Below are 27,015 nucleotides of genomic sequence, written 5' to 3' on the forward strand. Positions count from 1 at the left end.
CGGCCCGGTGCGTCCTCACTCCGGCTCCGCGCGCTTCCGGCTCCGGCGGGATGATGGCGGCGGCGGTGGCCGTCGGCGGCTCCTGGGGCCGGGGCGGCAGCGGGCGGGCCCCGCGGCAGGTGAGACCCGACCGAGGGGGACCCGCGGTCGCTGGAAGGGGGCCGCGCTCTGGGGTTTTGCTCCCCACCAGCCCTGCGGTTCCGGGGGGGTCAATACGGGGTCAGCTGCAACCGGCGCCGGGCCCCTCTGTACCCCAGGGCCCTGCCCTGATGGGCAAACCCGGCATGAATGTTACTGCCCGCGGAGCCCCCGTGCTGGGCGTGCTGCAGACTCAGGAGGAAAAGCCCGTTCCTGGGAGGGTGACCAGATGTCCCGATTTTATAGGGACAGTCCCAATATTCGGGGCTTTTTCTTATATGGGCTCCTATAACCCCCTGCCTCTGCCCCCGTTTTTCATATTTACTGTCTGGTCACCCTAGCCCCTGCCCCCAGTCTGAGTGCGCGGGTTAGTGCTGTAGGGACGGGCACTTTCGCTGGCGGGCTCTGGCGCTAATGCTCAGGGGCTAGTGAATTGGCCTGTGTGGGGCTGGGGTGGAATCTCACACACACACCCCAGTTATTTTGGGGAAGTTCTAGGGCCTGTGTCACACAGGACGGAGATCAGACTAGATGGTCACAGAGGTCCCTTCCAGCCTTGCCATCAATGAAGGGTCAGATTGGCAGTGACCATTGCCCTTGTTTTTTTGTTTTTTGCCTTCCTTTCCAGTATGGGGTTGCAGTTAACTTGCCAGGATTATCAGGACGTATCTCACTTAATCATTTCCCTGCCATTGTGGGGGCCTCAGGAAATGGTGCACCTCAGTCCTCCTGTTCTTTTTCTGTGGCACATAATAGTTTAGTCTCCTGTGGGCTGTCATGCTTTGTTCTAATCAGTTGGGTTTGGTGTGTGGGTGTTGGGTGGTATTGGTGGCCTGTGATTGGTGGTCTCTGCTGGCCTTTAACTGTATGACAGCTGGCAGGGCTTCAAACATGTTAGGTCTTGTCTACATTGGAAAGTTGTAAGATGTTAACCATTCCAGTATAGTTAAAACTCTCTTAGGGTTAATGCAGTTGTATCCCTATAATGGTGCTTTATAGCAGCATAGCTATTCCCATACAGGAAGGGGAATGAACTGTATCAATAAAATCCCTATATGCTAGTTTAATTGTGTCCAAACTAGGGAGTGTACTTGCAGAACTTTAATTTTAAAAAAAATCCCTAACTGAAATAATTGCACCAGTACAAAAACTTGGTAGCTTGATAAAGGAAATGGTGTTGATGCAATAGACCCCCATAAGGTATTTGACTTTCTGCCACATGACATTAAAAAACCAGAATGTTACAAAATCAACACAGTACATGTTAAATGGATTAAAAACTGGCTAATTTACATGTAATTGTAAACAGGGAATCATCAGGTGAGTATGTTTCTTGTGAGGTCGTGGAGGGATGAGTTCTTATCCCTACACTATTTATCACTTTTACCTGTGACCCAGAGAAAAAACCACCATAAGATCATCACAGATAAAATTTGCAGATGACACAAGATATTAGGGAGGTGATTAATAATGAAGATATGGGTCACTAATTCAGAGCAATCTGAATCACTTGGTAAGCTGGGCTCACACAATGTGTATTTTAATACAGGCATATGTAAAGTCATCTATCTAGGAACGAAGAATGAAAGCCATACTTACACAATGGGAAACTCTGTCCTTGGAAGCCATGACTCTGAAAAGCACTTGAGGGTCACAGTGGATAATCAGCTGAACAGATGCATATATTATTTGTCATACCCTGGTGAAATCTGCAGACTAGCTAGATATTTGCATCATTTCCTGATTCTTAAATCTGCTGCCTAATGCAGTCACATATTGCCCATACATGTCACTCAGTAGTTGCCTGCCATGGGCAATTGTGCATCACAGGCACAGCATCTCTGCCAGAATCACTCTAGTACAAGGCTTGAAAAAGTGAGTGGCAAGCTTGGGTGGGTGAAAAAGGAGATCTATACCATCAATTTCTACAAAACTTATGACTTCTTCTAAAATAAAAAGTGTCCAGCCCTAATTACCTTCCAAATATAGGCCAGTGTCAGTTGTCTTCCTGAGTCTGCAGACAGACAGCTTGAGTGCCCTTTGATACTTAGCCTTGGCTAACAGCAGCAGAGTAAAATTAACAAATATTCTGGTTTGGTTTTTTATTTGCTATTCAGAACCCTGTAGTCCTCAGTGAAATTGTCCAGAATTATGTCAGTTTCATGCTGCTGCTGCTCCAAAAAACTATGAAGTGCAGCAGAGGCAAGCGCCGGAGATTTTCGTAGGGGAACAAGACATAAAGAAAGGCTGATAAGGAGTAAAGTAGCAATGACCATCCTCACAGCAGCCAACAGGAGGTGGCACTTCACATTTTTGAGAGACCTACTAGTTAGATTTCAGAAGGGTAGCCATGTTAGTCTGTATCAGCATAAACAATGAGGAGTCCTTGTGGCACCTTAGAGACTAACAAATTTATTTGGGCATAAGCTCTCATGGTCTAAAACCCACTTCATCGGATGCATGGAGTGCATTTTTCACTCCGTGCATCTGATGAAGTGGGTTTTAGCCCACAAAAGCTTATGCCCAAATAAATTTGTTAGTCTCTAAGGTGCTGCAAGGACTCCTCATTGTCTTTACTACTAGCTAGAGTTTGTCATAAAATATGGAGCCCTTAAGCAAAGTTCAGGGACAGCAGTCTGGTAGCAATCCCATCAAATGGGAGAGGTTGAGCTACAAACCAGGACATTCATAACGTGAATGACTAAACTTGTAGGTGTAGCCAGTACCAGGGTGTTTGTGAAAGCACTTTGAGATCTACTAATGAAAAACGCTATATAAAGAGCTAAGTGCGATTATCTGGCTGCCTCATGAACTTTAAATCTAGACCTACATTTGGTTTGTGCTACCAGTTGATTATAATAATAATCAAAAGCAGAGCTCACAGTCTAGAATCGTTATATTTATTTGGTTGTAAAGGGCCCTTTCCAGAGATTTGTATTCATTGCACTCTGGAGGGTGAAGGAAGGAGGCAACGCAACTTCCAACATTCCTGCAAAGCAGCTGCTTAAAGGAGCTGTGCAAACCCTTTATTTTAGTTAAGCAAACAATTTCAGAGACAGCTTCTTTTTCTCCTAATAAAGTTCAATTGCTGTCTTTCTTATTTGCTAGCCCAGTTTTCCAGGGCTAGGCCCTTCCTGTTAATTAGCAATTGTGCAGGTCTAGTTCCTTTCCAAAGAAAAAATCTCCAATGCTGTGACTGCAAAAAGGCAATTAAAATGATAATTGCCCATCAGAAAGCAACCCTTCCGTTAGGAGATGTTCATTAATCTCTCTGGATATTTGGTCACATTAATGATAATCCTCCTTTCCACTCTTCCTTTGCCATTTCAGTTGCTCGTTGTCTAGAGAGTTAGACGTAAATGGAGAGCCCTGATTTAGCCATTTAAAACAATTTTCATGTTTAAATTTTCTGTTGTTTTTTAATCTCTTCAGTTGATGCTGTTCTACAGCCCGCTTGTCTGAGAGAAGAGAGACGGTACTTGGAGTCAGGGAAAGCCCAGGCACATGCATGTAAAAACCGAGGTCCCCCACTCTAGAAAGGTTTCAGAGGGGTAACCATGTTAGTCTGTATCAGCAAAAACAATGAGGAGTCCTTATAGATTCTTAGAGACTAACAAATTTATTTGGGCATAAGCTTTCAGCCCTTCTTATCAACTGTTGGGAAAAGGCCACATCCACTTTGATTGAATTGGCCTTGTTAGCACTGACTGTGCCCCCCCCACACGCTTGGTAAGGCAAGTCCCATCTTTTCATGTGCTGTATATTTATACCTGCCTACTGTATTTTCCACTCCATGCATCTGATGAAGTGGGTTATAGTCCACGAAAGCTTATGCCCAAATAAATTTGTTAGTCTCTAAGGTACCACATGGATTCCTCATTGTTTTCACTCTAGAAAGGTTTCTTTAAGCCCTCTACACTCACACTGGTTCCCTATGTTTCACTTGGCTCTGAAGTGATTGCTTGGAGAATGAATAGCCAGGGAGTTACTGGAGTTATCTGCAGTGCTCTCTCTTCTCCTTTGCATGCATGGAAATGCAGGTGTGGGGAAGCTAGGTGAGGCTTAATGAAAGTTGCAAAGAGCCACCTTGTTTTGTCCTACAAATATTATATAACTTGTCACAGCCTTGAAAGGGTGAGAGTCTTCTAGGCAGGGAAGAATACACCTAACCGTATCCATAAAAGTAATAGTTCAGCTCTGGAAGGATGCAACACAATTGTGTATACACCCCTGGAACATTCCCGTCTAGATGACAAAACAGATGTTATGCACAAATACAACAATATTAAATTGTTGCAATTCACGTTTGGAATCTTATAGCTGACACTCTCACTTACTCTACGTATTCCGTGTATGTTGTATAAGAGTTATCCTGTCTCTGTTCTGCTCCCTTGGGATATTGTGCAGTAGGGAGGAGTTCTTGATTTATTGTGTACTGTGTCTTGTTTCTGTCTTCTGCATTGTGGTGCTTTTCCCAGCACTGCTGAAATGTCAAGGCTTATACTTACTCATTAAATTACCAGAGACTGATAAACGTTACTGCTTATTTTTAATTCTCTCTCCTCTCTTCTTATTAGCCTCTCTGTTGTGGTCTACAGTTCGAAGCGAGAGATCCCAAAGCACTTCACAACAGCAAGGGTAATGTCAATATGTTGCTCTGCTTCCCTCTGAAATACTGACCTACCCTTCCCCTCCTCCCCATTATTGTCTCCCTCCCCTTTCAGTGACCCAGTATAGCTAGAGCTACAATAACTCCTCACTTGAAGTCGTCCTGGTTAACGTTGTTTCGTTGTTACCTTGCTGATCAATTAGGGAACGTGCTCGTTTAAAGTTGTGCAGTGCTCCCTTCTAACGTCATTTGGCAGCTGCCTGCTTTGACCACTGCTTGCAGAAAGAGCAGCCCGTTGGAGCTAGCATGTGGGGGCTTGGAACCAGGGTGGACTGGCAGTCCCCCTATCAGCTCCCTGCTCCCCTAAGTTCCCTGTGCTGCAGCCGCCCAGCAGGCTACCAATTTCCAGCAGTTCAGCTGTCCCTCCCCACACTGCCATGTGCTGCTCTTGCCCTCTGCCTTGGAGCTGCTCCCAGGAGCCTCCTGCTTGCTGTGGGGAAGAGGGGTGCTAAAGTCAGGTGTCCCCCTCCAGCCTCCTCCCCCACCCCTGTACTCCCATCTCTTGTACCTTATCTCAACTTGCTAATCTACTTAGAAAGGCAGTGTACTTAGAGTGGGGTCAGCCGACTTAAAGGGGCAAAATGCACATCTCTCTCTCTCACACAAGGTATGTGTCTCTGTCTCTCTGTCATCCTGTCTCCTCTCCCTCCATTCATGCTACCTTGTAGCGTGTGAGGCTACCTTAACAACAGTGTGTTAACCCTTGAGGGCTCAGCCAAGTTCATCATTCAGCAGCAAGGCATTCCCTGGGAAATATCCCACCCTCTGATTTCACCACCTCAACCAAGCAACACACATATCATTGCTGTGTACAGTATTAAATTGTTAGTTTAAAACTTATACTGTGTGTGTGTGTGTGTATGTGTATGTATATATATATAGTCTTTTGTCTGGTGAAAAAAATTCCCTGGAACCTAACCCCCCATTTACATTAATTCTTATGGGAAAATTGGATTCGCTTAACATCATTTTGCTTAAAGTAGCATTTTTCAGGAACATAACTACAATGTCAAGCGAGGAGTTACTGTACCTGTAACTGTCTGAGCAAGTCAGGGTACAGCTTCAGTCAGTGCCACTCCTTGCTTTAGCCAGAAGGGGTCACTAAAGAAATAGAACATTACTCTGTGCTGGGTCCTGGAATATATGACCTAGTAATTATTTTCTGTCTCTGATTTCTGCAGTTCTAAAGAGCAAGATGAGGCACTCCCTTCCCTTTGTCTGGAGTGCTTGAGAGAGAGGGTTTTTACTCTGTCCCTGCATCACAGAATAGGGCACTGCCATTAGGCCATGGAGCCAGCCCAAAAAGGCATGGTTCTTGAGAATTTTTTTATAACATTTGGTTTGTGTTTCTGTTAAAGGTAGGCACTTTAAAGAGCACTAATGGACATTGCCAAATAGATTGAACATAACTCCCATGCTATTCATTTTACCCTGATTTACTAGTGTCTAGCATTTCCCTTGAATTTGAAAGTGCTTGTTATAATTTTCACATCACTTGCTAACTATGGAAACTACTGCAGGGAAGTACTGACCAGAGCTCTCAGGAAATTCTTTACTCCCTTTTTATGTCAGGAACAATTTCATGGAAATCATACAATGCCTTTCTGGCCATCCCATCAGAGACATATTAACTGTTCAAAAGTGAAGATGATACTGCATCAAAGACTAGTTTCTGCAAATGTCTTTGCAGTGTCATTGGTTCTTACTTACCTATTAAAATATTTATTCCTTATTAAGGGGCATTTTAACTGTGTGTCTCTTTGAATTAAAGCATCCTGCAACTGTTAGGATACCCTTAGACACTGGAATATGCAGAGTCGTTCTTGATGGCAACTATTACTTAATGTTAGAGTATTTGCAGGAGAAGATAAGCTTTCTGCTCCACGATGGGGCTTGCGTAGCAAAACAGAAAGCTGCTGTGAGGAGTGGGACTTAGGTTCTGTTCCCACTGCCACTGTCTCAATATGATTTTGTGTAGTTCTCATAATCTCTATACCAGTTTTCCCTTCTGCAAAGCTGGTATAGATCAATGCTTGCCTTCTTTGGTAAAGTGTTTTGAGACCTCTGGGTGAAAAGCATTGTATGTGAGCAGAGTATTGCCCTTCAGAATAATAATGCTTTTCCTTCCATTGTTCTATGGAACAAATGAAAGCTTTCATAAAAAGTCATGAAGCAGAGGTGTTAGCTATTGCCGCAACCCTTCCGATATGTCACAACTTGTATGAGAGATCATAAGAGGTTCCTAGCTCCAGCAAAGGTTACTCAGATAATTTTTCCACCGAAGATCACACGTCTTAGATTTTAAAGCCAGAAAGGATCATTGTGATCATTTAGTCTGACTTCCATTTTATAGCATATATGCATTTTTATGTACCTTTTCATCGTTTAATTAAAACCATTGAAATATTTCAGCAGTTTTAATTGCTGCTCATCTCTGAAGTTTATAACAAATAAGTATTTTCACTAGTGATGTCCTGGTTCCTTGGCTGTCATCCCTTCTTTGGCCAAGCAAACCAGCCAATGTAGTTGACATGCTATTAGTTGGACAGGGCTTTTCAGGTAACAAGGGATTCTTTTCAGTGTTGAGGCAAAGAATCCCCCACAGTGACAGTCCTGAGTGAAGCAGAGAGAATCCACTCAGATTGCTGACAGGAAAACACTGATCGATGCTGGCTTAAATATCCCTGCTAGCTTCCATTCATCAGTGTTGTGGCAGCTGCAGAGGATTTGCTGCCACTCATTGCATCCCCAGGATACTCACTTAATTAGAGCTGTCATTGTGTTAGCAATTTTGACATTTCCAGTAGGTAAGGTAGCAACACCTAAGAGTAGAAAGTAAATCAGCCTCTTGGGAAGGCCTATTCAGCACAGAAATTGGCAGCCAAGTGCTTGGGCAGTTTGAGCTCTGATGACAGTTCCTTTGAATTGTGGATGTCAGTACTGAGTGCCCTTAGGGAAAGTCAATTGATGATACCCAGTGTCATCCAAGTATCATGCTCTGTTCTTCCTGTTAGCCGGATTCTCAAGGAGATTCCTCACGAAAGAATGTCTAGCACAGGGGAGGGTAAACTATGGCCTGTGGCCCGGATCCGGCCTGTGGCCCGGATCCAGCCTGTCACGGCTTTCATTCCAGCCTGTGGGATTACCAGCTCTGTGGCGCAGCAGGGCAAAGGCAGGCTTCCTGTCTGCCCTGGCCCCGCGCCACTCCCAGAGGTGGCCAGCACCACGTCCCTGTGGCCCCTGGGGGCAGTGGGGGGAGCAGAGGGCTCCATGCTGCCCTTGCCTGCAGGCACCACCCCCCACAGCTCCCATTGTGCGGGAATGAGGAACCACGGCCAATGGGAACTTTGGGGGTTGTACCCACAGGTGAGGGCAGCATGTGGCAGAGCCACCTGCTCCCCCCCCACCCCCACACAGGAGTCACTGCTGGACATGCCGGCCATTTCTGGGAGCGGCGCGGGGCCAGGGCAGGCAGGAAGCCTGCCTTAGCCCCACTGTGCGCCGCTGCCACCCCAGAACTGCTCGAGGTAAATGAAGCCCGGCCGGAGCCCACACCCCAAACCCCTCCTGCACCCCAACCCCCTGCCCTGCATCCCCTTCTGCACTCCATACCCCCTCCTGCCTCCCAACCCCCTGCCCTGAGTCCCCAGCCACACCCCTCCTGCACCCCAGCCTGTTGCCCTGAACCCCTTCCTGCACACCGCACCCTCTCCCACACTCCCTCCCGCACTCCAGCCCCCTTGCCCCAGCCCTACATTCATGGCCCTGCATACAATTTTCCCACCCAGATGTGGCCCTCGGTCCAAAAAGTTTGCCTACCCCTGGTCTAGCATGCAGAAACCCTTCTCTTGGTGCAGTCAGGAGGTACGTCAGGAAGTAAAGGAATTTGGATCACAGCTATAAGAGGCACAGAAAAAATGCTGAGGATGTAAGTTGGAACATTTAACAAAATTTTCTGGACCTCATTCCATAGACCAAGTCTGTATAAAGCACAAAACTAACAACAAACCACAGCTTTGTGGCTCCGTATATGAAGCGCTGCTGTGCCAGTTGGCACTAAGAACTCCTGACCTCTTTGTATCCCCCAAAAAGGGTAACTGTGGTCTGTGAGCTGGATCTGTTAGCCAGTTAGATCCAGTTATTCAGAGAACACACATTATGTCTACACAGCAAAGGGAACCCTTCAGCTGTCCTGGGCCAGCCGACTCAGTCTTGAGGGGCTCAGGCTGCTGGGCTGTTTCATTGCTGTGTAGACTTCCAGGCTCAGGCTGGAGTCTGAACTCTGGGACCCTCTCACCCCACAGGGTCCAGAGTCTACACAGCAATGAAACCACCCCACAGTCTGAGCCTGTGTTGACTAGTAAAGGAGAGCCATGGGTGTCTAGTTGCTGTGTAGACAGACCTACAAGTCAGTTTACCCCAAAACTCAAAGCAAATTGGAAAGTAACAAACAAGCTCAGTGGTACTTACGCAGGATAGTTAAGTCCAAAGCAGACTGTGAAGAGCTACAAAAGGATCTCACACAACGTGGCAGATGAAATTCAGTGTTGATAAATGCAAAGTATTGCACATTGGAAAACATAATCCCAAACATACATACCAAATGATGGGGTCTAAATTAGCTGTTACCACTCAAGAAAGATCTTGGAGTCATTGTGAATAGTTCTCTGAAAACATCCACTTAATGTGCAGCAGCAATCACAAAAGCAAACGTTAGGACCCATTAGGAAAGGGATAGATAATAAGGCAGAAAATGTCATAATGCTACTATATAAATCCATGGTACATCCACACCTTGAATACTGTGTGCAGTTCTGGTCACCCTATCTCAGAAAAGATACATTTGAATGGGAAAAGGTACAGAGAAAGTCAACAAAAATGATTAAGGATATCGAACACTTCCACATGAGGAGAGATTTAAAAGACTAGGACTTTTCAACTTGAATATGCAAGGGGTCTATAAAATCCTGGAGAAAGTAAATAAGGACGTGTTATTTACTCCTTCATATAACACAAGAACCAGGGGTCGCCCAATGAAATTATTAGGCAACAGGTTTAAAACAGACAAAAGGAAGTATTTCTTCACCCAACGCACAGTCAGCCCTTGGACCTCATTGTCAGGAGATGTTGTAAAGCCCATAACTGTAACAGGGTTCAAAAAAGATTTAGATCAGTTCATGGAGAACAGGTCCATCCTATTAGCCAAGGTGGTCAGAGATGCAACCCAATACTCTGGGTGTCTCTAGCTTTTGATCGCCAGAACCTGGGAATGGACGACGGGATGGATCACTCAGTGATTGCCTGCTCTGTTCATTCTCTCTGAAACACGTGACATTGGCCATTGTCGGAAGACAGAATACTGGGCTAGATGGACCATTGGTATGACCCAGTAAGGCTGTTCTTATGTTCACAGAGGGCCTTTCAGCTTAAATAAAGTATCTCGGCTCAAACGTTGTATTAAAGCAGACATTTCCAAGAGGGATGTTAGCAGCTATCGATATCTTCATTCAAGATGTGCAGCTGGAAGCTTAAAAAAAGCAACTTCCATAATCTTGAATAGGGAGCCCAACTGTGGTTCTCAAGGTCCTCACTGAATTACCAGTTTAGCAGAGAAGAGCTTTTAAAAAGAGTCTTCCTAGAGAGGGACAAGTAACGTGCATGAGTGATTAATCTCCAGTCCCCTGAGAATGATTTGAGGATATTATCTTAGACCTTCTTTTCCTTCTAAGGCTGTCTGTGCTGGGTTGTTTTCTGAAATACTCTCCACTATTGTTAACACAAGCGCAGCAATGGAGAGAGTAGACAATGTAGTGTAAGGGCGGCAGGCACATCCCTCGGCCCGCGCCGCTTCTTGCAGCCCTCATTGGCCTGGGACAGTGAACCGCGGCCAGTGGGAGCCGCGATCGGCTGAACCTGCAGACGCGGCAGGTAAACAAACCGTCCTGGACTGCCATGGGCTTTTCCTGAACAAGCAGCTTTGAGAAGCACTGGTGTAGACAGTGCTTCAGGCAACCACCAGCATTTAAGCAGTCTAGGCCTGCTCCTACTCCCACTGAAGTCAGTGGCAGTGGGGTGGGATCATGCCTCAAGACATCTACACAACATGGTGGTAAAAGCCACTGGTGGCCCGTGGAACTTTATGTGCACCTGCATTCCCAGCTGTAACTGCAATGGTGTCAACAACGGTGCTAAGTTAAAGCCTGATGTAACAAAGGCCAAAGGAGATTTTAAGCTTTAAGCATCTCTCTAGCTCAGCTTCAAACTGCTTATTCTTAAAGGTCATTTTTGCATATTTTGGCTTGTTGCATTATAAAATTGAAGAAAAAACTTGTCCTCGACTTGTACTGTTTATACGGGAGGAGCGGGGGAGGACGACGACGACAAATGAGCTATTCATCTCCTTTCTAGCAAAGCTCTCTGGGGTCCTCTGAACTTTGGTGTGTAGCCGAATGGCACTGAGCATTGGGGGTAGCAGCTGTTTCTGTTTGAGTACGGTGCCTTTTCTTAATTTGCAAGACTAGCTCTGAAGCAAGACACAGCTTTTTCAGCGTGTGGTTAAACAATCTCTTCAAATGGGCTGCAATTTCAACACATTTGAAAAGTGCCTAGTGGTGCCTAATTGTCAGAATGGCTCAATGTGTTCCATTACTGGACCTGCTTTTAATATGGTCTTTCTTAAGGCAGCTGCTCAGTTGCAGTGATGGGAGCTGAACGAAGAGTATGGGAAGATAGGAATGGGAATTTTGCTCCATCAAAAGCTTTCTTACTGTAGCAAGTTTTATCCTGACTCTTATGGGAAGAGGCTGTTTTTCTTGCTTCATCTAGTTAGACATCCCCTGACCATCGTACAAAGCACTGGAGTGGGGCGAATCAGTAACCAAAACTTCTTTAACTCACTCAGGGGCTGATCCAAAGCCCATTGACTGGAAAGTTTCTGATTGACTTCAGTGGGCTTTAGATCAGACCCTGAGTGCTGATAAGTTAGCTGTGTCAGGAAGAAAGCCATAACTCCTGAGGTTTTGCCTCCGCTCCTCAGATGGCAGAGCAGCCCTGCTTGTCACTCTGCCTCCATGTAGGAATTTTATGTGCCTATGCTATTGACTCTAGTCTTCATGAATATTTTGGGTCTCATGGTAATAAATATTTGTAATAGCTGACTCTCACCTTATTTTTGACAGAATTATTGCCAAAACATCGTTATCCTCACCCCCATGGCCTGAAGTCAAACTGCCAGATCCACTAGAAGAGGCAAAGTACCATGCAGGTAAAGGTCTCCAGCTGCAGAAGCCGGCATCACTACTTCCATGCTATGATTGTCAGGCTGAAAGATTGTAAGGCAGCACATCCTTGATCTTTAGAGGGGGGTTTTGTTCTTCTCAGTCTTCTTCATATTTTTGTCTCATTCCACCGAGCATATTGTAGAGAAGGGAGCTGTTGCGCTGTTTAGTGAGGCCAGTTAACTTAATGGGATGCTGCATTTAATGTATGTTCACTCAGCAATGGAGGGATAAAATATCAATAAATAACTGCATGGATAATCAGCTACTTGAAAAAGTGCCTTCAGCTCCAGTCCTCCTTTTCTGGATTGTTTTCATTCTGCTCACTGCACCACTCACTATTGCTCAGGTGATAAATTAATGTAATGAAGAAAAGTGTTTGTCCCGCAAGTACTGTTTGTTTACACAGTGAATCATAAATTTTTAAGATCAACACTGGGGGAAATAAGTATTGAACTGTTTGGTAGAATGTATTAAATCTTCCGTTGGGTCTGATTTGCACAGGGCTCTGCCTTTGAGCCATTGTAATTTCCAGGCTTCATCACCTCATAGATATTCATGAGTTTGTGTCATTCCATACAACGTGTCCAGGAGGCCTCTTCCCAAAGCAACTGGCTTGCTCGTCCAGAGCAAGCTCAGAATGTTACAGCTCTGACTTCAGCTCACATCTGTCAGAGCATTTGAGTTCTACCTGCCAATCTTTCCCTCTGTTGTGCCTGGAAATGATCACAGATATTTTATGTAAGATCACTCCCTGTACTGCAAAAATGCAGATGACTATTAATGATAAAATGGCAGCATTGGTTGACGTGAATTTCCTTTTTTAAGGATCCGATCATGAAACTGCAGTCATTTCAGCTCAGATAAGATTATAGGCCAAAATTTTCAAATATAAAGGTCTGAAGTTAGGCTTCTGAATATAAGTAGCGCGTACAAATCCCACTGACTTCAATGTGAGATGCTAGTGCTGTGTGTGACAGGGTGCCACCTGGAACTGGCGTATCACTGAGCCCTCTGACTTGCCAGCCTAGGCTCCCTCTCACACCTTGGTGCTGTGACAAGCTTAAGACCCCTCCGAGTCCTACACTCCCACCAGCATTCTCACAGGCAGGGACACACCCATCTGCAGTTGCATGTAGGCTTTGGCCAGCCACTGCTTGAAACAACAGTAGGGAGGCTGCAGCCAAAATAACCCCCACCTCCTCAGCCTCAGACCCCAGAGCTGTACAGTCCTGCCATGGTCAAAACCCCGGCCAGTATGAGCTTATTACTCAGTTCACCTCTCCTTCAGTGTGGAGAGGAGTATGCACACTTGTGGTAACCAAGCTGGGATTTTCCCCAGACACTTCAGTCAAAGGCACACTGGTTTAGATTAAAACACAGAACAAGTTTATTAACACAAAAAGATAGATTTTAAGTGATAGCAGACAGATCAAAGCAGATTACCTAGTAAATAAACAAAACTGCAAACCAAGCCTAAGATACTAGAAAGATTGGATATGAATCAGCAATTTCGCACTCTGACTGATGATACAAGCAGGCTTGCAGCTTCTCAAGGCACAAGCTGCACTTGCTTTGTAGCTTGGGCTCCCCAGCCCCATTCCAAGTCCTTTTCTTTCAGAGATTCTCTCAGGTGTTGAGTTGTGGGGGAGTAAAGAACAATAGATGATGTCACTCTGTGCCTTATATAGCCTTCCATAGGGCAGGAACCCTTTGTTTCAAACTTGGTTGCCAGACCAGTTTGTGGAAAAATACAGGTACCCAAAATGGAGTCCAGAGTCATGGGGTCTAGTCGTATGCCCTTGCAGCCGTTACTTACAGGCTGTCTGGAGCGTTCTCAGGAAAGCTCACAAGGTGGGGGATGAGCTTCTCCTAAGGCCTATTGTTTTTTTTCCTGACGGCCCATTACCCTGAATAAGCCCTTCACAACCAGCTATCTAGGCTGGAAGCATTTTGCCTAGTGGATGTCACACTCAGGTGTAACCACATTTGAAATGCAGATACATAGTCAATATTTATAACTTCAGATACAAAAATGGTACATGCACACAAATAGGATAATCATATTCGGCAAATCATAACTTTTCCAATGACACCTTACACGATCCATCTTGTACAAAATGCAGCATAATTATGCCATAATCATATCATAATAATATTACTATGACAAAGATGGGGTGTAATGTCACACTGTGCGTTACTGTAAATCAGCCTACTTTTATTTAGGAGCCTAAGTAGGAATTTAGGAGCCTAACTTAAGGCACATAGGTTTGAAAATTTTGGCCACAAGGATATTGACCATAATGGAATAAGCTGTTCACGATCCTGAGTCACAACACCTTTTTTCCCAACAATATGACAAAGTGCAGTTGAGGTCATAATGAAAAGGAGATGGGGATCACACTTCCATCTCTGAAGCATCCAGTATTAATAACTGTGAATCAAAGGATACTAGACCACATGGACAGTTGGTTTGTTCCTATGTGCAATGCGTACTGACCATACCATAAGCTCGTACCTTAATTGTAGTGGAAGTGGCACTGACTTCTGTGATTAGGGTTGCATAATAGTTTCCATCGCACTCCCTGTTTTCAGTTGCTCATAACTTTTGTGTATGTGTCTTTTGGGGTAAAACATTCCATACTTCATTTCTTTCTGAAATGGGATTTTTGTTTAAATTCTGAGTAAAATTGTGTCATTTATTTTTGAGCACAAGGCGGGGGAGAATATACTTTTCCTTATTATAAAAAATACGCATTTTCTGAACAGCTTGAGAGCTGAAAGGCCTGAGGGTAGAAAGTTGAAATTTGACAGGGAAATAACACTCATTAGGAAGTGCCTGTGAGTGTTCCCATAAAGGCAGAGTTTGATTTGACTGAGGCCTTGGCTACACTTGAGGGTTACAGCGCTGGTGGTGGCTTTACAGCGCTGTAACTCACTCCCCGTCCACACTGGCAAGGCACATACAGCGCTGTATCTCCATGGTTATAGCGCTGCTTGTACTCCACCTCCCCGAGAGGAATAAAGAGTATTGCGCTGCTGCTGAAGTGATGGGGCGCCAGTGTAAATGGAATAATCTTAGTATGCTGTGACTGACCTCCGGAAGCTTCCCATAATCCTTTTAAGTGAAGGTTCTGCTCTTTGTTTTGTTGTGATGCCTCTCTCTGTTTTGTTGTGAACTCCGGGCTCCAGATCTGCTTATCAAAAAAACAAACGCAGCTACTGTTTGCTGTGAATGAGCAGAGGCAGGCAGGGGGCTCCCTTTGGAATGCCTACAGCTAGTGTTTGCTTGAAGAGAGGGGGAGGGAGGAGGCTTGAGGAGAGAAGCAACGGGGCAGGTGGGGGAAGCGGCTTCTTATCTGGTCTGTGAGTAAAAAAACAAACAGCAGCTGTTTGCTTTCAGTGAGTGAGAGAGCAGTGGGGGAGAGGGCAAGGCAGGGTGCTGACACAGTGTCGGCTCCAAAAATCCACACTGTCTTCGCCCCACACTCCCTGTCACGCTCCACCCCACACACATACCCTTTTGAAAAGCACGTTGCAGCCACTTGAATGCTGGGATAGCTGCTCATAATGCACCGCTCCCAATGCCGCTGCTGATGCTGCAAATGTGGCCACGACAGTGCACTGGTAGCTGTCAATGTGGACAGACTGCAGCGCTTTCCCTACTCTGCTGTACGAAGACAGGTTTAACTCCCAGTCCTGTACAGCTGCAAGTGTAGCCATACCGTGAGTTATGACCTTAAAAAATGGTGTGTTTTGCTTGTGTGGAACATTTTGCATAGCTAAGGAAGGCTGCAGTGCACATGCATGCATGGATAACTTCTCTGGGAAGCGTACAGTAAGGGACTGAGGAAGGGTCCCTGCTTGCTTTGTGAAATACACGAGATCAGAAGCTTGAGCTTTGCAAGTACAGTGGAGCCCCAATTCCTGCTCAATTTGCAGAGCTCTTTGTACTTTACAAAGTACACTGGAGCCCTCCTTCAGCCCTTGTGAATTTTGTAAGGTTTTCAGGATTTAAGGGATGGCTCCTGTACCCCACAGGATGCACCGAAGGCAGAGTGGGCACTCTCTTATGGAACACTTTGGATCTGTGAGATAGGGCGTTCCAGGAGCATCTAAACAAATGTTTCAGACTTCAGCAATCTGATATAAGCTGCACCAGTATAAACCTGGTCTACATTAGGGGGTTGTATGGGTTCAGCCAGTCCAGCAGCTAAAATCCAAGTGTAGACGAGACTTCAGTCTTTCAAGAAGGGAGATATGGTGCATGCTTATGAAACATCATCACTGTTCAGCCAATCCCTGCAACCCTAAGTAAGACTACTGCTGAGATAATGGTGTCTGTGGGAGGGTGGCAGGGACAAAATGTCTTGGTGTTGAACAGCTAGCCTTTTCTGCTGTTTTTTCTCGCTGTGGCCTATCCTTGATTTACTCATTAACTCACCATTTGTTAATAGAGGTCGTGCAAAAGGTGAATGAGATGATTGCCACTGGGCAGTACGGAAGGCTCTTTGCTGTGGTTCACTTTGCCAGTAAGCAATGGAAGGTAACCAGTGAAGATTTGATTTTAATGGAAAACGTGCTGCCAGCTGAATGTGGAGACCGAATCCGACTGGAGAAGGTAAAACCCTTCTGATGTTCAGGATTATGTACATTAACTCGCGAACTCCCAGCCCCCCTTATGTCAGCTATTGTTTGTGACGGACGTGTGACTTTATTCCCCACCCACACAGCCCACTGTGGCTTTGGTTCTTTCTCCGGGCTGCCTCAGCAAATGCAATTGGAGGGAAAGTATATCCATTTCATCCTTAGGGAAAAGCTGTTGACCTCTATTCATTTATTGAAGCAAGAGATGACTAACCAAATGATCCGAGCCACCTACTTACTGTTCACTGTGCCTGCTTCACTGGTTCATAAAACCCTAGGGGTCCCCCTTCCTGACCAGCAAGTCAAGAAAACTCCATTCACCCATATGGAAGGCAATAAAACTGACTCAGCGGGGTTGGTGAATGTGGTGGTATTTAAGATTGCGCTGAGGGCTGGAAGAGAGAGCTGGCTGTTTATAAAAATAAACAAACAACGGATTATGGGAAACTGGTGTCCCTTTGCTCTCCCCTGCCACAGTAGCCCTCTGTAAGGTTTCATATCATGGATGTGTTTCCCTGGAAAATGTTTATACTGCTCAGCCCCACTAGTTCTGTGCTAACCACAAGGATGTGGTGTTATTCTTTGAGCTCATTAGCAGAAATGCCATGGATAGAGGCCAGCTTTCTCAGCGTGGGATCATAAATGGGAAAAAGTTCCCTGAGAACTCAGAAATCAATTTCAGAGAAGTCCTGAATATTCCCCTTTGATCGGCAGAAGCTCCAGTTCTAACTGTAGCCACTTGCAAGGCCTTCATATCGCTGTGATTTTAATTACCCTCATATTGACAATGTTAGCATGATTTACACCACAGAGAGAGAGAGAGTCTGAATTGCTCTGTGTGGGAAGACAGGCAGTTTGCTTTACCCATTCGGTCCAAAGTCGTAAAAATATCTCTGTTGGATGTTGTCATTCCCAGACATGCTGCCCAAGAAAAATTTGTTGTCTTGGGATTGACAGCACTAATCAGCTGCCCAAAAGAGACTGTATGTCCGAAAGTGACATAAGAGTAGATTCCTCTCCCAAGCTTCCATGATGTTCATTGTATCTGTGGATGAGGAGGGCATGGACGGGATAATTGTGAGCTCCTGGTTAGATATTTCCAACATAATCCACTTCTAATATTTAAATGACCCCACAGAGAGTCGTTAATCCAAACCTTGGATGAAATACCATGAAGTGAGGCTACACTGGATTAATTTTTATTCATCATAGCCAAGCATGTATTTGCAATGTAATAGAGTATGGAAGAGGCCACTTTTCTACAAGTTTGTTGCTTTAAAGCCCAATATCGAGGCACCTTTTCTGGCAGCTGCCTGTTGAATCCTTGTGTGAGATAGGCAATTGCAAGAAGCAGCCTGCTGAGAGTGCAGCGATCTGGGTCAGGGTGAAGGAAGTCAGGCATTTATGTTTAATCTTCCAGTAAATCCAGACCATAATCCTGTCAGGTTTTTGCTAACAAATGTCTATCTGAACCAAAAATCAAAAGCCCCAATTATATGTGCATCGCTTTTAACTGCTGCAGTACAGTTAGTGGGGAAAAGAAATAGGCTATAAAAACCCTGTGTGTTTTAAATACTTCCCAGTTTGTTCAAGTCTTGACTGCAGGTGCTGCCTGTTCTCTTACTTAAGCAGACAATTTAAATCCCCCTGAACCAAAGGACTAGTACATGGCATGAGTCTACCCTGGATATCTATTTGTTTATTACCCATCTGAGTGTGTAGAGAGAAGAAGAATGAAAATGTTGCTATTTCCCTAAGAAGTGCATAGCAACTGCTATAAAACTCCAGTGATCGTAGCAGCTATGATCATAGGCCTTGGCATGGAGATCTTGGAAATTCACGGTCTTTATTTTTTCTCTGCCTTTTTCTTCCACTGTCTTACAAATGCAGATGGAATCAAAGGGTTAAGGGGCTCTGATTAGTGTATAGAATGTTCGTGAAACACGCTCTGATAGAATAAATCTAGCCCTGGCAAGTGTTTATTGAATGGGTCTGTTTCTTGGCAGGTCGCTCTCTTTCAGCAGCAGATTGAGGCTTGAAGCTCATAAAAATGCAAAGTTTCCAGCACCCCAGCCTCTAGGATACTTGTAAAGTTTCGATAATACTGTTTCTAATTACATTGCGACCATTGACAAGTGACCCAAGTGCATAATTTAATCTCTCCAGGTTTTGCTGGTTGGTGCCGATGACTTCACGCTTATTGGAAAGCCACTTCTGGGGTAAGAAAGACACACTTTATAATAACCTATCTCCAAATCAGCTGACTGCCGAGTGAAATGTTTTCAAGATTCAGCCCTGCCAGGTTTGGGGATATATAAGAAATCTGTGCAGCGTATTGCAAGCAGTGCTGAGGGGGTTGTGCATCTGTAACCTCTCTTAGAATTTGTGGGGAGTTAGGTGCACACATCAAAGGGATTAGGCCCCTAAATCTGTGACTCTCATTTAATCCTAGAACTAAATCTGCTCTTCTAGTAACACAGAGCAAAATAGTTAAGGGTGGAACAAAGCTGTAACATATTAATAGGTTGAGGAAGTGAATCCCACTCTGTCTAGAGCCTGCTGATAGGGGCAACGTGGAGGCATCTTACTCTTAAATACACTTAAAGACTGTACAATCCTCTCAGAGAGAGGAAGGGTGGTCTTGTGACGAATACCCCCTATTCCTGGCTCTGTCTATCTCCTGGGCCACTTCTCAAGACGAAATTCATCAATGTTTTTAATGTGCTTTGAGATCTTCAGATGGTAGAATTGTAAAGCATTGTTATTGTTACTCATACTAAAAATAGGAAACAGACTGATGATTACAGCGATATTTTTTCACTTCAAATGTGTTAATGTAAAATACGCCCGTGGGGCTTCTCAGGGCAGAATGTGTTAAGCGGGGGAGGCAAATTCATTCTGTGGACCAGGCCAAATCACATTTTTAATTATGGCCCAGAGTATGTACGTTCCTCAGCCCACAGCAGAACTCTCCCTGATGTCACAGGTTGATATGCACAAAGATCAAGGGTTGAAAGATTGGATGCTGTATGTAGTAACCGCACTTTCTGTTGTTATTTAAGTGTCTTATTGTCATATTCAGCATCACGTATTGGATAAATACACTTCCCTTTAGAGTTAAACTTCCTTCCTTCCTCATCCTCCTTCCTCTCCCCTCCTTGGTAAGGTCTAGGCAAGAGTGATTTGCTGGTATAGCTTTTCAGGCATATTATACCAGCAAAGCACTCCTAGTGTGGATGCAGCTTATACTGGCAAAACTGCGCTTGTGCTGGGATAGCTTATTCCAGTCCCCCTGGTGAAATAAAATATACTGGCAAAAGCATGATTTTCCTAGTGTAAACTGTGTTCATACTTGGGGCTTTTGCTGGCACAGCTATGTGGAGTTGCAAATCACACCACTGACCAACACAACTGTGCTGGCAGAAGCGTGTAGCATAGACCTGACCATTGAGTGTCTCCTCTTTTCTGCTCTGTCTACTTCCTCCCTGCAGCTTCCCTCAGTTTCTATGCCTCCCCGTCAGCTTTGTTCCCACTGCCTTCCACGTCTCATCTGCTACAGTGAACAGCAGCGAAATAGTTAATGCTGATGTGTTGCATGACAGTGTTAGGCTTTGGCATTAACACCCCAGTGAAATGAACTAAGAGGAGAGGAAGCTCACACTTCTCAGAGCCTTTATTTCAGGCTGCGTTCATGCATAATCAGGAAGGCAACGCTGCATTGATTCACATTCTGTTCTTGGCTGGACAGTTTTCTTTGCAACCATATCCTCATCTACCCAAGGGATTATTTGTAAAACATTTGCACAGTCACTATTGTCCATTCAGCTGCAGAAGTGCTAGCAGCCTTGGGAGCCCTAGAGTAGACCAGGCTTCTGTGGCTACCAGCATTTTAGACCTGAAACACTGGGGCCCATGGGAGTCTTGTGTACTCTGGGCTCCCAACAGTGCTACCACCAGAGGAACTGAACCAGCGTTCACATTTATGGGGAATTTTTTGCAAAATACCCAGTAGGACTAGAAACTTAATATCTTGCAATGAAAGCTCAGATTTTGCAGACTCTGAGTAAGTTGTGAGTCACCTCGAGCAGGCCATGTTTTTGGCACCACTTAAAGGAATGTTCCTCTAGTAATGCAGATCTTTCTGTGCAGTGCTCTAAACTCTGCTAATTAATTGCCAGCATGACAGTACCCTGGCAAAGCGATAATTGTGCACTAGCCTTTGGGCACACACTGAAACACAGGGCTTTTCTGGAGATTTTAGGGAAGAGGAGGAGCCATCATTTGGTCTCTGTATGTGCCTCAGAAGTGGGGATGCTTTGGCAGTGTAACTGACTGCCGCCCAAACTGTTGCATTTCAGTGTTAGGTTACACTGCGTTAAAGGTAGTGGAAGAGAGGAAATGCGTGTGAAGTAGAAGTGTGGTGTGGTGTCCCATCTTCTCTTTTAGGGCTCTGGGGAAACTGACATACGTAAAAGCTGCCCACTACTGTGGTATGAGACAAAGGAAAACAGAGCACTGCCTCTTAGAGATGGTGTGGGCTGTAATATTTGTGCATCGTTCCCTGCTCTCCCTAAGCCACAAGTGTTTTGGAGGATAGATAACAGCTTGGATTAATACAAAGACTTTTTGTTTTCCATTGGCTTAAAAATCAACACATAAGTGAATGTCTGAGCCAGTGTCAGCGTAGTGCAGTCCAGTTCAGCTGCGTTCCCTGATCAGACTCGGAGGCGGGTAGGAACTTGTTCTATTTTAGACAGATGGTCGTTTTAATTTTCTGTAGAAATCAGATACCTCCCAGCATGACACTCCTTTAACATCTTCAAACAAAACAAAATGTCTCTCTCCTCCCACTCCTAGTAGCCCATACCAAACGCCAAGTCTGTGGTCTGCCTTGTTCTTTGCAACCGCTTATTGTCCAGCATTTCTATGCAAAAGCAATATTAAGTGGTATGCAGTTGTCATTTCCTTAGCTTAATAACTTGTACAGTATTGTACACCACTAACGCTGCAGCGGGAAATGATTGTGACCCAGAAATCATAGCAGTGTTTTCACTGCTTTCTGGCGAGGTGTTTACGCTCCGAGCCATTGCAAAACACCCTAAGGTAATTTAACCCTAAGTAAAGGGGACATGGCATCCTTGGTGATTCATGTGTTAGGCAAAGAGCTCAGCTTACTCTGACTGTGGGTGCTGTTGATCAGATTTCTTTCCATTAACGTAGCCAGCTATTTCACACAAGGATTCCTCTTGTCTGCTTGCCCAGGTTGGCCAAGGCTACAGACCCCTGGTTGCCAGATGGCACGGTGCCACACTGCCTCTTTCCCCCCCCAAAAGCCATGTTGACGTTCACCTGCCTCCTGTCAGGAGAGAGACTCCTGGGAATGATATAAAGATTGTCATCAGTAAGCATCTTGATACTTCCGGGACATCCCCTGCATGGATTATATTCATTGTTTAGTAACAATCACTTTCACTCCAACTTGGATATAGGAAGTTATTGTATGAATTCCTCTTCCTTATTAGAAAAACCTAATCTGGAAATTCTGGCCCCACTGAAGTCAGTGGGAGTTTATCATTCAATTCAGGGGCGCCAGGAGTTCACCTCTGTGATTGAATAATGCTAACAGCTGAGAAGTTTAATAAGCTATTACTATTTATTATTTATATTGCTGTAGTGCCGAGAGGCCTTGATTCAAGATTTGGGCCTCATTCTGCACTGCCCTGTATAGATGCCTATTGAGAGCAAGAATCCCTTCCCTGAAGAGCTCAGACATTCAGCACTAATGACTGATTCAACACAGGGCAAAATTCACACTGTAGTAAGACACACAGCTTGGGTCAGATAGCTTTGAAACTTGACTTGCAGACAGAAGTTGGTTTTTGGCACCTGGGCGTGCTCAAGAATAGCATTTTGGAAGGTCTGCTTGTATGTGTGTCACTATTGCTCAGTACTCATGCCTGTAGGACAGAATGTATCCAGCACCTAGAGAAGGGAGTTCTCTACATAGGCCTGTATAGATATTTCCCTAGTGTAACACCTCTGGCTGAACACAAGTAAGGCCCACCATACTTCTGGTGCTTGTAGCCAATTACTGTACTACTTAAAATCATGACGACTATTTGCTTAAAACGGCCCACAGGTTTTAGTGTTTGAATCACTCTGTCCTCACTGATCTTGCCTTCTGAGGGTCAATTATTTCCATGTGATTCCACAGCACAGCTGCTAGTGTTAGTGACTGGACTTGCTTACATGCATGGACTTGCTAATCCTGCAATAGTGAGGCAAGTGGGAGTCTAGCTTTCCTGTTGGCTTCAATAGGTGCAGGGTCAGGCAGAATAGCTCCCTAATAGGAAGCCATTTTCATAAAATACCTCTGTACCCTGCTTTTCTTTGCCTTTGCTGGTTTCTTTTCTAGCATTGCTGTTAACGTGCACCTAGAGACTAACTGTGATTGGGGTACCATCGTGCAAGCTGTAGAGTACATCCTTGCGCTGGGTCACACTCTGTTCTCTAGCTCATTCAGGTGTGGCCAGTAGCCATGTATATTAAACTGTATTTGTTCCCTGTAGCTGGCTGCTGAATACGGAGAGAGAGAGAGAGAGAGAGAGAGAGAGAGAGAGAGAGAGAGAGAGAGAGAGAAGAGAGAGAGAGAGAAGAGATGAGAGACGAAGAGTGTGCTGTGTACTGTCCTTGTGTTGTGTGCACTACCCGTGTGTGTGTTAGCGTGTCTGTTCCGTGTCGTGTGTCGTATTGTGTACCGTTGTGTTCAGTTGTATAGTGTGGGTAGTATGTGTTGTGTGTTGGTGTGTGTGTTGTCTTGGTGTTTTGAGTTATAAGATTGTATTTTTAGTTGCTTGTAACTTTGCCAAACTTTAACCATTTGGGCTGACGTTTCCAAAGCTGGGTGTCTGCCTCAGGCTGAATTGTTCTGGAAAGCTTCATCAACAAAGTCAAGCCATTTCCAGTAAGAGGATGTGTGTGTGTGTGTGTGTGTGTGTGTGTGTGTGTGTGTGTGTGTGTTCTAAGAATTGAATCTCTTATAAATATTGTATTCCCAAAGGGTATATGTTAATACTGATGGTAAATGTTTCAAAGCCTTCGGCCCTTTCATTATCTTATTGGAGGGTTGTTTTTTTCCGTACATGCAGACGGAATCATTTGTCAGGGAGATGTTCTTTAAGTGTCCTCCGGCAGTGAAGGGAGCACAATAATGAGCTTTTAATGCTGTTTTGGAGCAAAGCGTTGTGAAAAGGTGCATCTTCCACCACTACCATTCATTACAACCAGAACTTCCCAAAGCACTGGCCTCGGTTTCCGGCCCTAAAATGAGGCTGATTTGTTATGAGAGAGAGGGACAGTTGCTCAGGCAGGTAGCTCATTCTTTGATGTGGACTTTAAATTGCCATCCTTTCTGTCTGCCTCTCTAGATGGCAGTTAAAGATTCCAAGGCGCTCTTCCAAAAGGGGATGCATACCTCAGTGGTCTTGATCAATAGTTCTCCTCTCAGTAGCTTCCAGAGTCCAAGGATGTGTGTGTGAGCTGTTGCTGAGTGCCGAATTCCATGTGTGTTTGCTCGCTGACTCACTGCCATTTCGAGAGAGAATGCCTTGCATGCCAGCTCATGTGAGACGGGAGCTTTTGGAACCATGCTGCACCGAATATCTGTCATGGAGAAGGGAAGATGGGAAAGATTTTATCATTGAGTGATGCTGACTGTGGCAGTAGGTTACAGAATCAAGACATTTAAGGCCATATTCTTCCCTTAATAATCTCTTGGCAAGTCTCCCACAGGTGTCTGTAAGAGATCCATTCTGGATCTAGGAGAGCATGAAGTCCTGAATTTATATCTGGACTTCTCCTCTAAATGTAACTGAAATCCCAGGAGTAAATAGACAAGGCGGACAAAGAGTGGGAGGAGAAAGAGAGGTGAAATGACTCATGCAAGCTCACACAACCAGTCAGAGAGCGGCGGTTTATTAGCCGCATTATTGGACACAGAGGATCAAGTCCTGCTCCTCTTATCAGGTGAACAGTCCATTGTCTTTTCTAGGAATAGAATCATAGAAGATTAGGGTTGAAAGAGACCTTAGGAGGTCATCTAGTCCAACCCCCTGCTCAAAGCAGGACCAACTCAATACTCCGGTAAGTCATTCTAGAATAATTTATCCTTCAGTATATAAATCAATATGCCAGTGATTGCTGTCTCTGCTGCTTTGTAGAAGGGGGAACAGCTTTGGTCTTGATGAAGGAAGAGCCCTGTAGAAGAGTTGTCAACTAGTCTGAGGCCAGTATTGAAGGTTTACTGTACTTGAAGGCAAAGGGGAAATACAAGATTTTTTAAAAGCACCATGTACATCAGGCTTCCTTGCAGGCATTCACAGCACTGGGGAATTTGAGCTTGCCAGCTCTGAGTGTCATTGCAGACTTCCACTGTTACTCTACCAGCGTCAGACATTTCTAACTCCCTCCCAGTGAGGCAGAGAAGTACTGCCCTACAGACTAGTGTGGCACTTACCTGATAAGACTTGCAGAGTCAATCCTGTGTTTCTTCAGTGCAGAGCCTGCAAGCGGGCACTGCGGAGATGGATTTACCCACTCAGCAGGTGGGGACCTTGCAGTTCCCACAGGACAGGGTTTTGTCAGGAAGATGCATTGCTTTGTGATAGTCTTCCAAGGAGCCTGCCCATGGATTAGAGGAGGACATCATTAGTTACGCTGTGTTTCTTTTTTTTAAATTATTTTTAAGGAAAGATCTTGTTCGTGTGGAAGCCACAGTTATCGAGAAAACAGAATCTTGGCCAAGAATTAACATGAAATTTTGGAAAAGGCACAATTATCAAAGGAAGAAAAGTAAGATGAAAAGAATATAGCACCGTCACTTCTCACTGCCTTCATGGCCCAGGGCCACAGGATCGGTACAGAATGCCCTCACGGCTCAGAGCCCAGTGACATAGGCGTAGCACGCAATGTCTTTGCAGCTCAGAGTACGGACAAGAGCATGGTATGCAGTGCCCACAGGAGTGCCCGGATGACACAGGAATATGGGCTCAGTACCCAATGCTGTCCTGGCTCAGTGCACAGGGACATGGTCCCACTACACAATGTCCTTGGACCTCAGAGCATGGACACAGGCATGGTACGCAATGCCCACAGGAATGTTCTGCTGACACACAGCATAGGGCTATGGGCTCCATACACAATGCCCTCGTGTCTCACAGCACAGGGACACAGTGCCCACAGGAGTGCCCTGATGGCTCACAACACAGCAACATGGGCAAGGTACACAAGTCCTGACCGTTCTGAGCAAAGTGATCTTATTTCTTTCCTCCACTTTCTGACACTGATTGCCAAAAAGACATTTAAAATACTGCTTTCAACACAAGGAAGTGTTGCTGTTCTTGTTCAGCAGGCTCTAATCTTGCGTATATATCCGCAGATATTAACAAGTCTAAACAGCATCTTGAACCAGGCCTTGATTACCGTGTAAATGAGGCACTTGTAGAATTTCTTCCTGAATTATCAACAGGAAAAAACAGTGAGGTAGAAATATTGGGCAGAAGTAAAACCTGACACATTCTCACAGGAGCTCACCATTCATGCTTGTACCTTTGCTCAGGCCCTGTCTACATGAGAAGGCTTTTCCAGTGTAGTTATCCCTATGTGTAACTGCACTTTTGCTGGTGTAGTCCACTCCAGCTCTCTCAAGTGACACAAGCTATGCTGATAAAAGCACAATTGTTTCGGTATAACTGTGTCTACGTGTAGGACTTTTGCTGGCACCGCTGTGTGGGTCATGGATTGCACCTTATCCCACCCCGCATCAACATAACTGTATTAGCAAAAGCCTGCTAGTGTAGACATGGCCTTGGGTCCAGATTTTTAAAGCTATTTAGGGATTGCTGTGCTCAGCATCACAAAGCCTAACTGATTTAGGTGCCTAATTCTCATGTTTGACTGTTGAGGGGATTTAGATACCTGAATGCCCAGATCTCTTTTGAAAATGATATTTAGGCTCCTAAATCAGTTAGGCATTGCAGCACTGAGAACAGCAGCGTCTAAATACCTTTACAAATCCAGGCCTTAGTGTATAAGATACTTTAAATACATGATCTTACTTTTCTTCTTTCATTCTTTTTCAGTTATCGTGCAGCCACAGACGGTCCTCCGGATAAACACCATAGAAATTGCTCCCTGCTTGTCATGATCGATTGTTGGTCTAGTAGGGCTAGGTTTATTTTTACTGCTTTAGGAAGTATGGAAATAAAGAACTCTTGTCATTGGAAA

General features: G+C 44.9%; 1 protein-coding gene across 1 annotated transcript; it reads left to right on the top strand.

Annotated features, from left to right (window-relative positions):
* Nucleotides 1–50: 50 nt before the first annotated feature.
* Nucleotides 51–27,015, top strand: MRPL21 (mitochondrial ribosomal protein L21). The gene is made up of 7 exons (XM_032773128.2): nucleotides 51–119; nucleotides 4,716–4,776; nucleotides 11,986–12,071; nucleotides 16,542–16,705; nucleotides 18,898–18,950; nucleotides 25,478–25,581; nucleotides 26,871–27,015. The coding sequence occupies exons 4-7, from the start codon at nucleotides 16,565–16,567 to the stop codon at nucleotides 26,933–26,935; spliced, it is 363 nt and encodes a 120-aa protein (XP_032629019.2). The 5' UTR covers nucleotides 51–119; nucleotides 4,716–4,776; nucleotides 11,986–12,071; nucleotides 16,542–16,564; the 3' UTR covers nucleotides 26,936–27,015.

This window comes from Chelonoidis abingdonii, chromosome 4 (assembly GCF_003597395.2).
Source record: "Chelonoidis abingdonii isolate Lonesome George chromosome 4, CheloAbing_2.0, whole genome shotgun sequence".
NCBI classification, from domain to species: domain Eukaryota; kingdom Metazoa; phylum Chordata; order Testudines; family Testudinidae; genus Chelonoidis; species Chelonoidis abingdonii.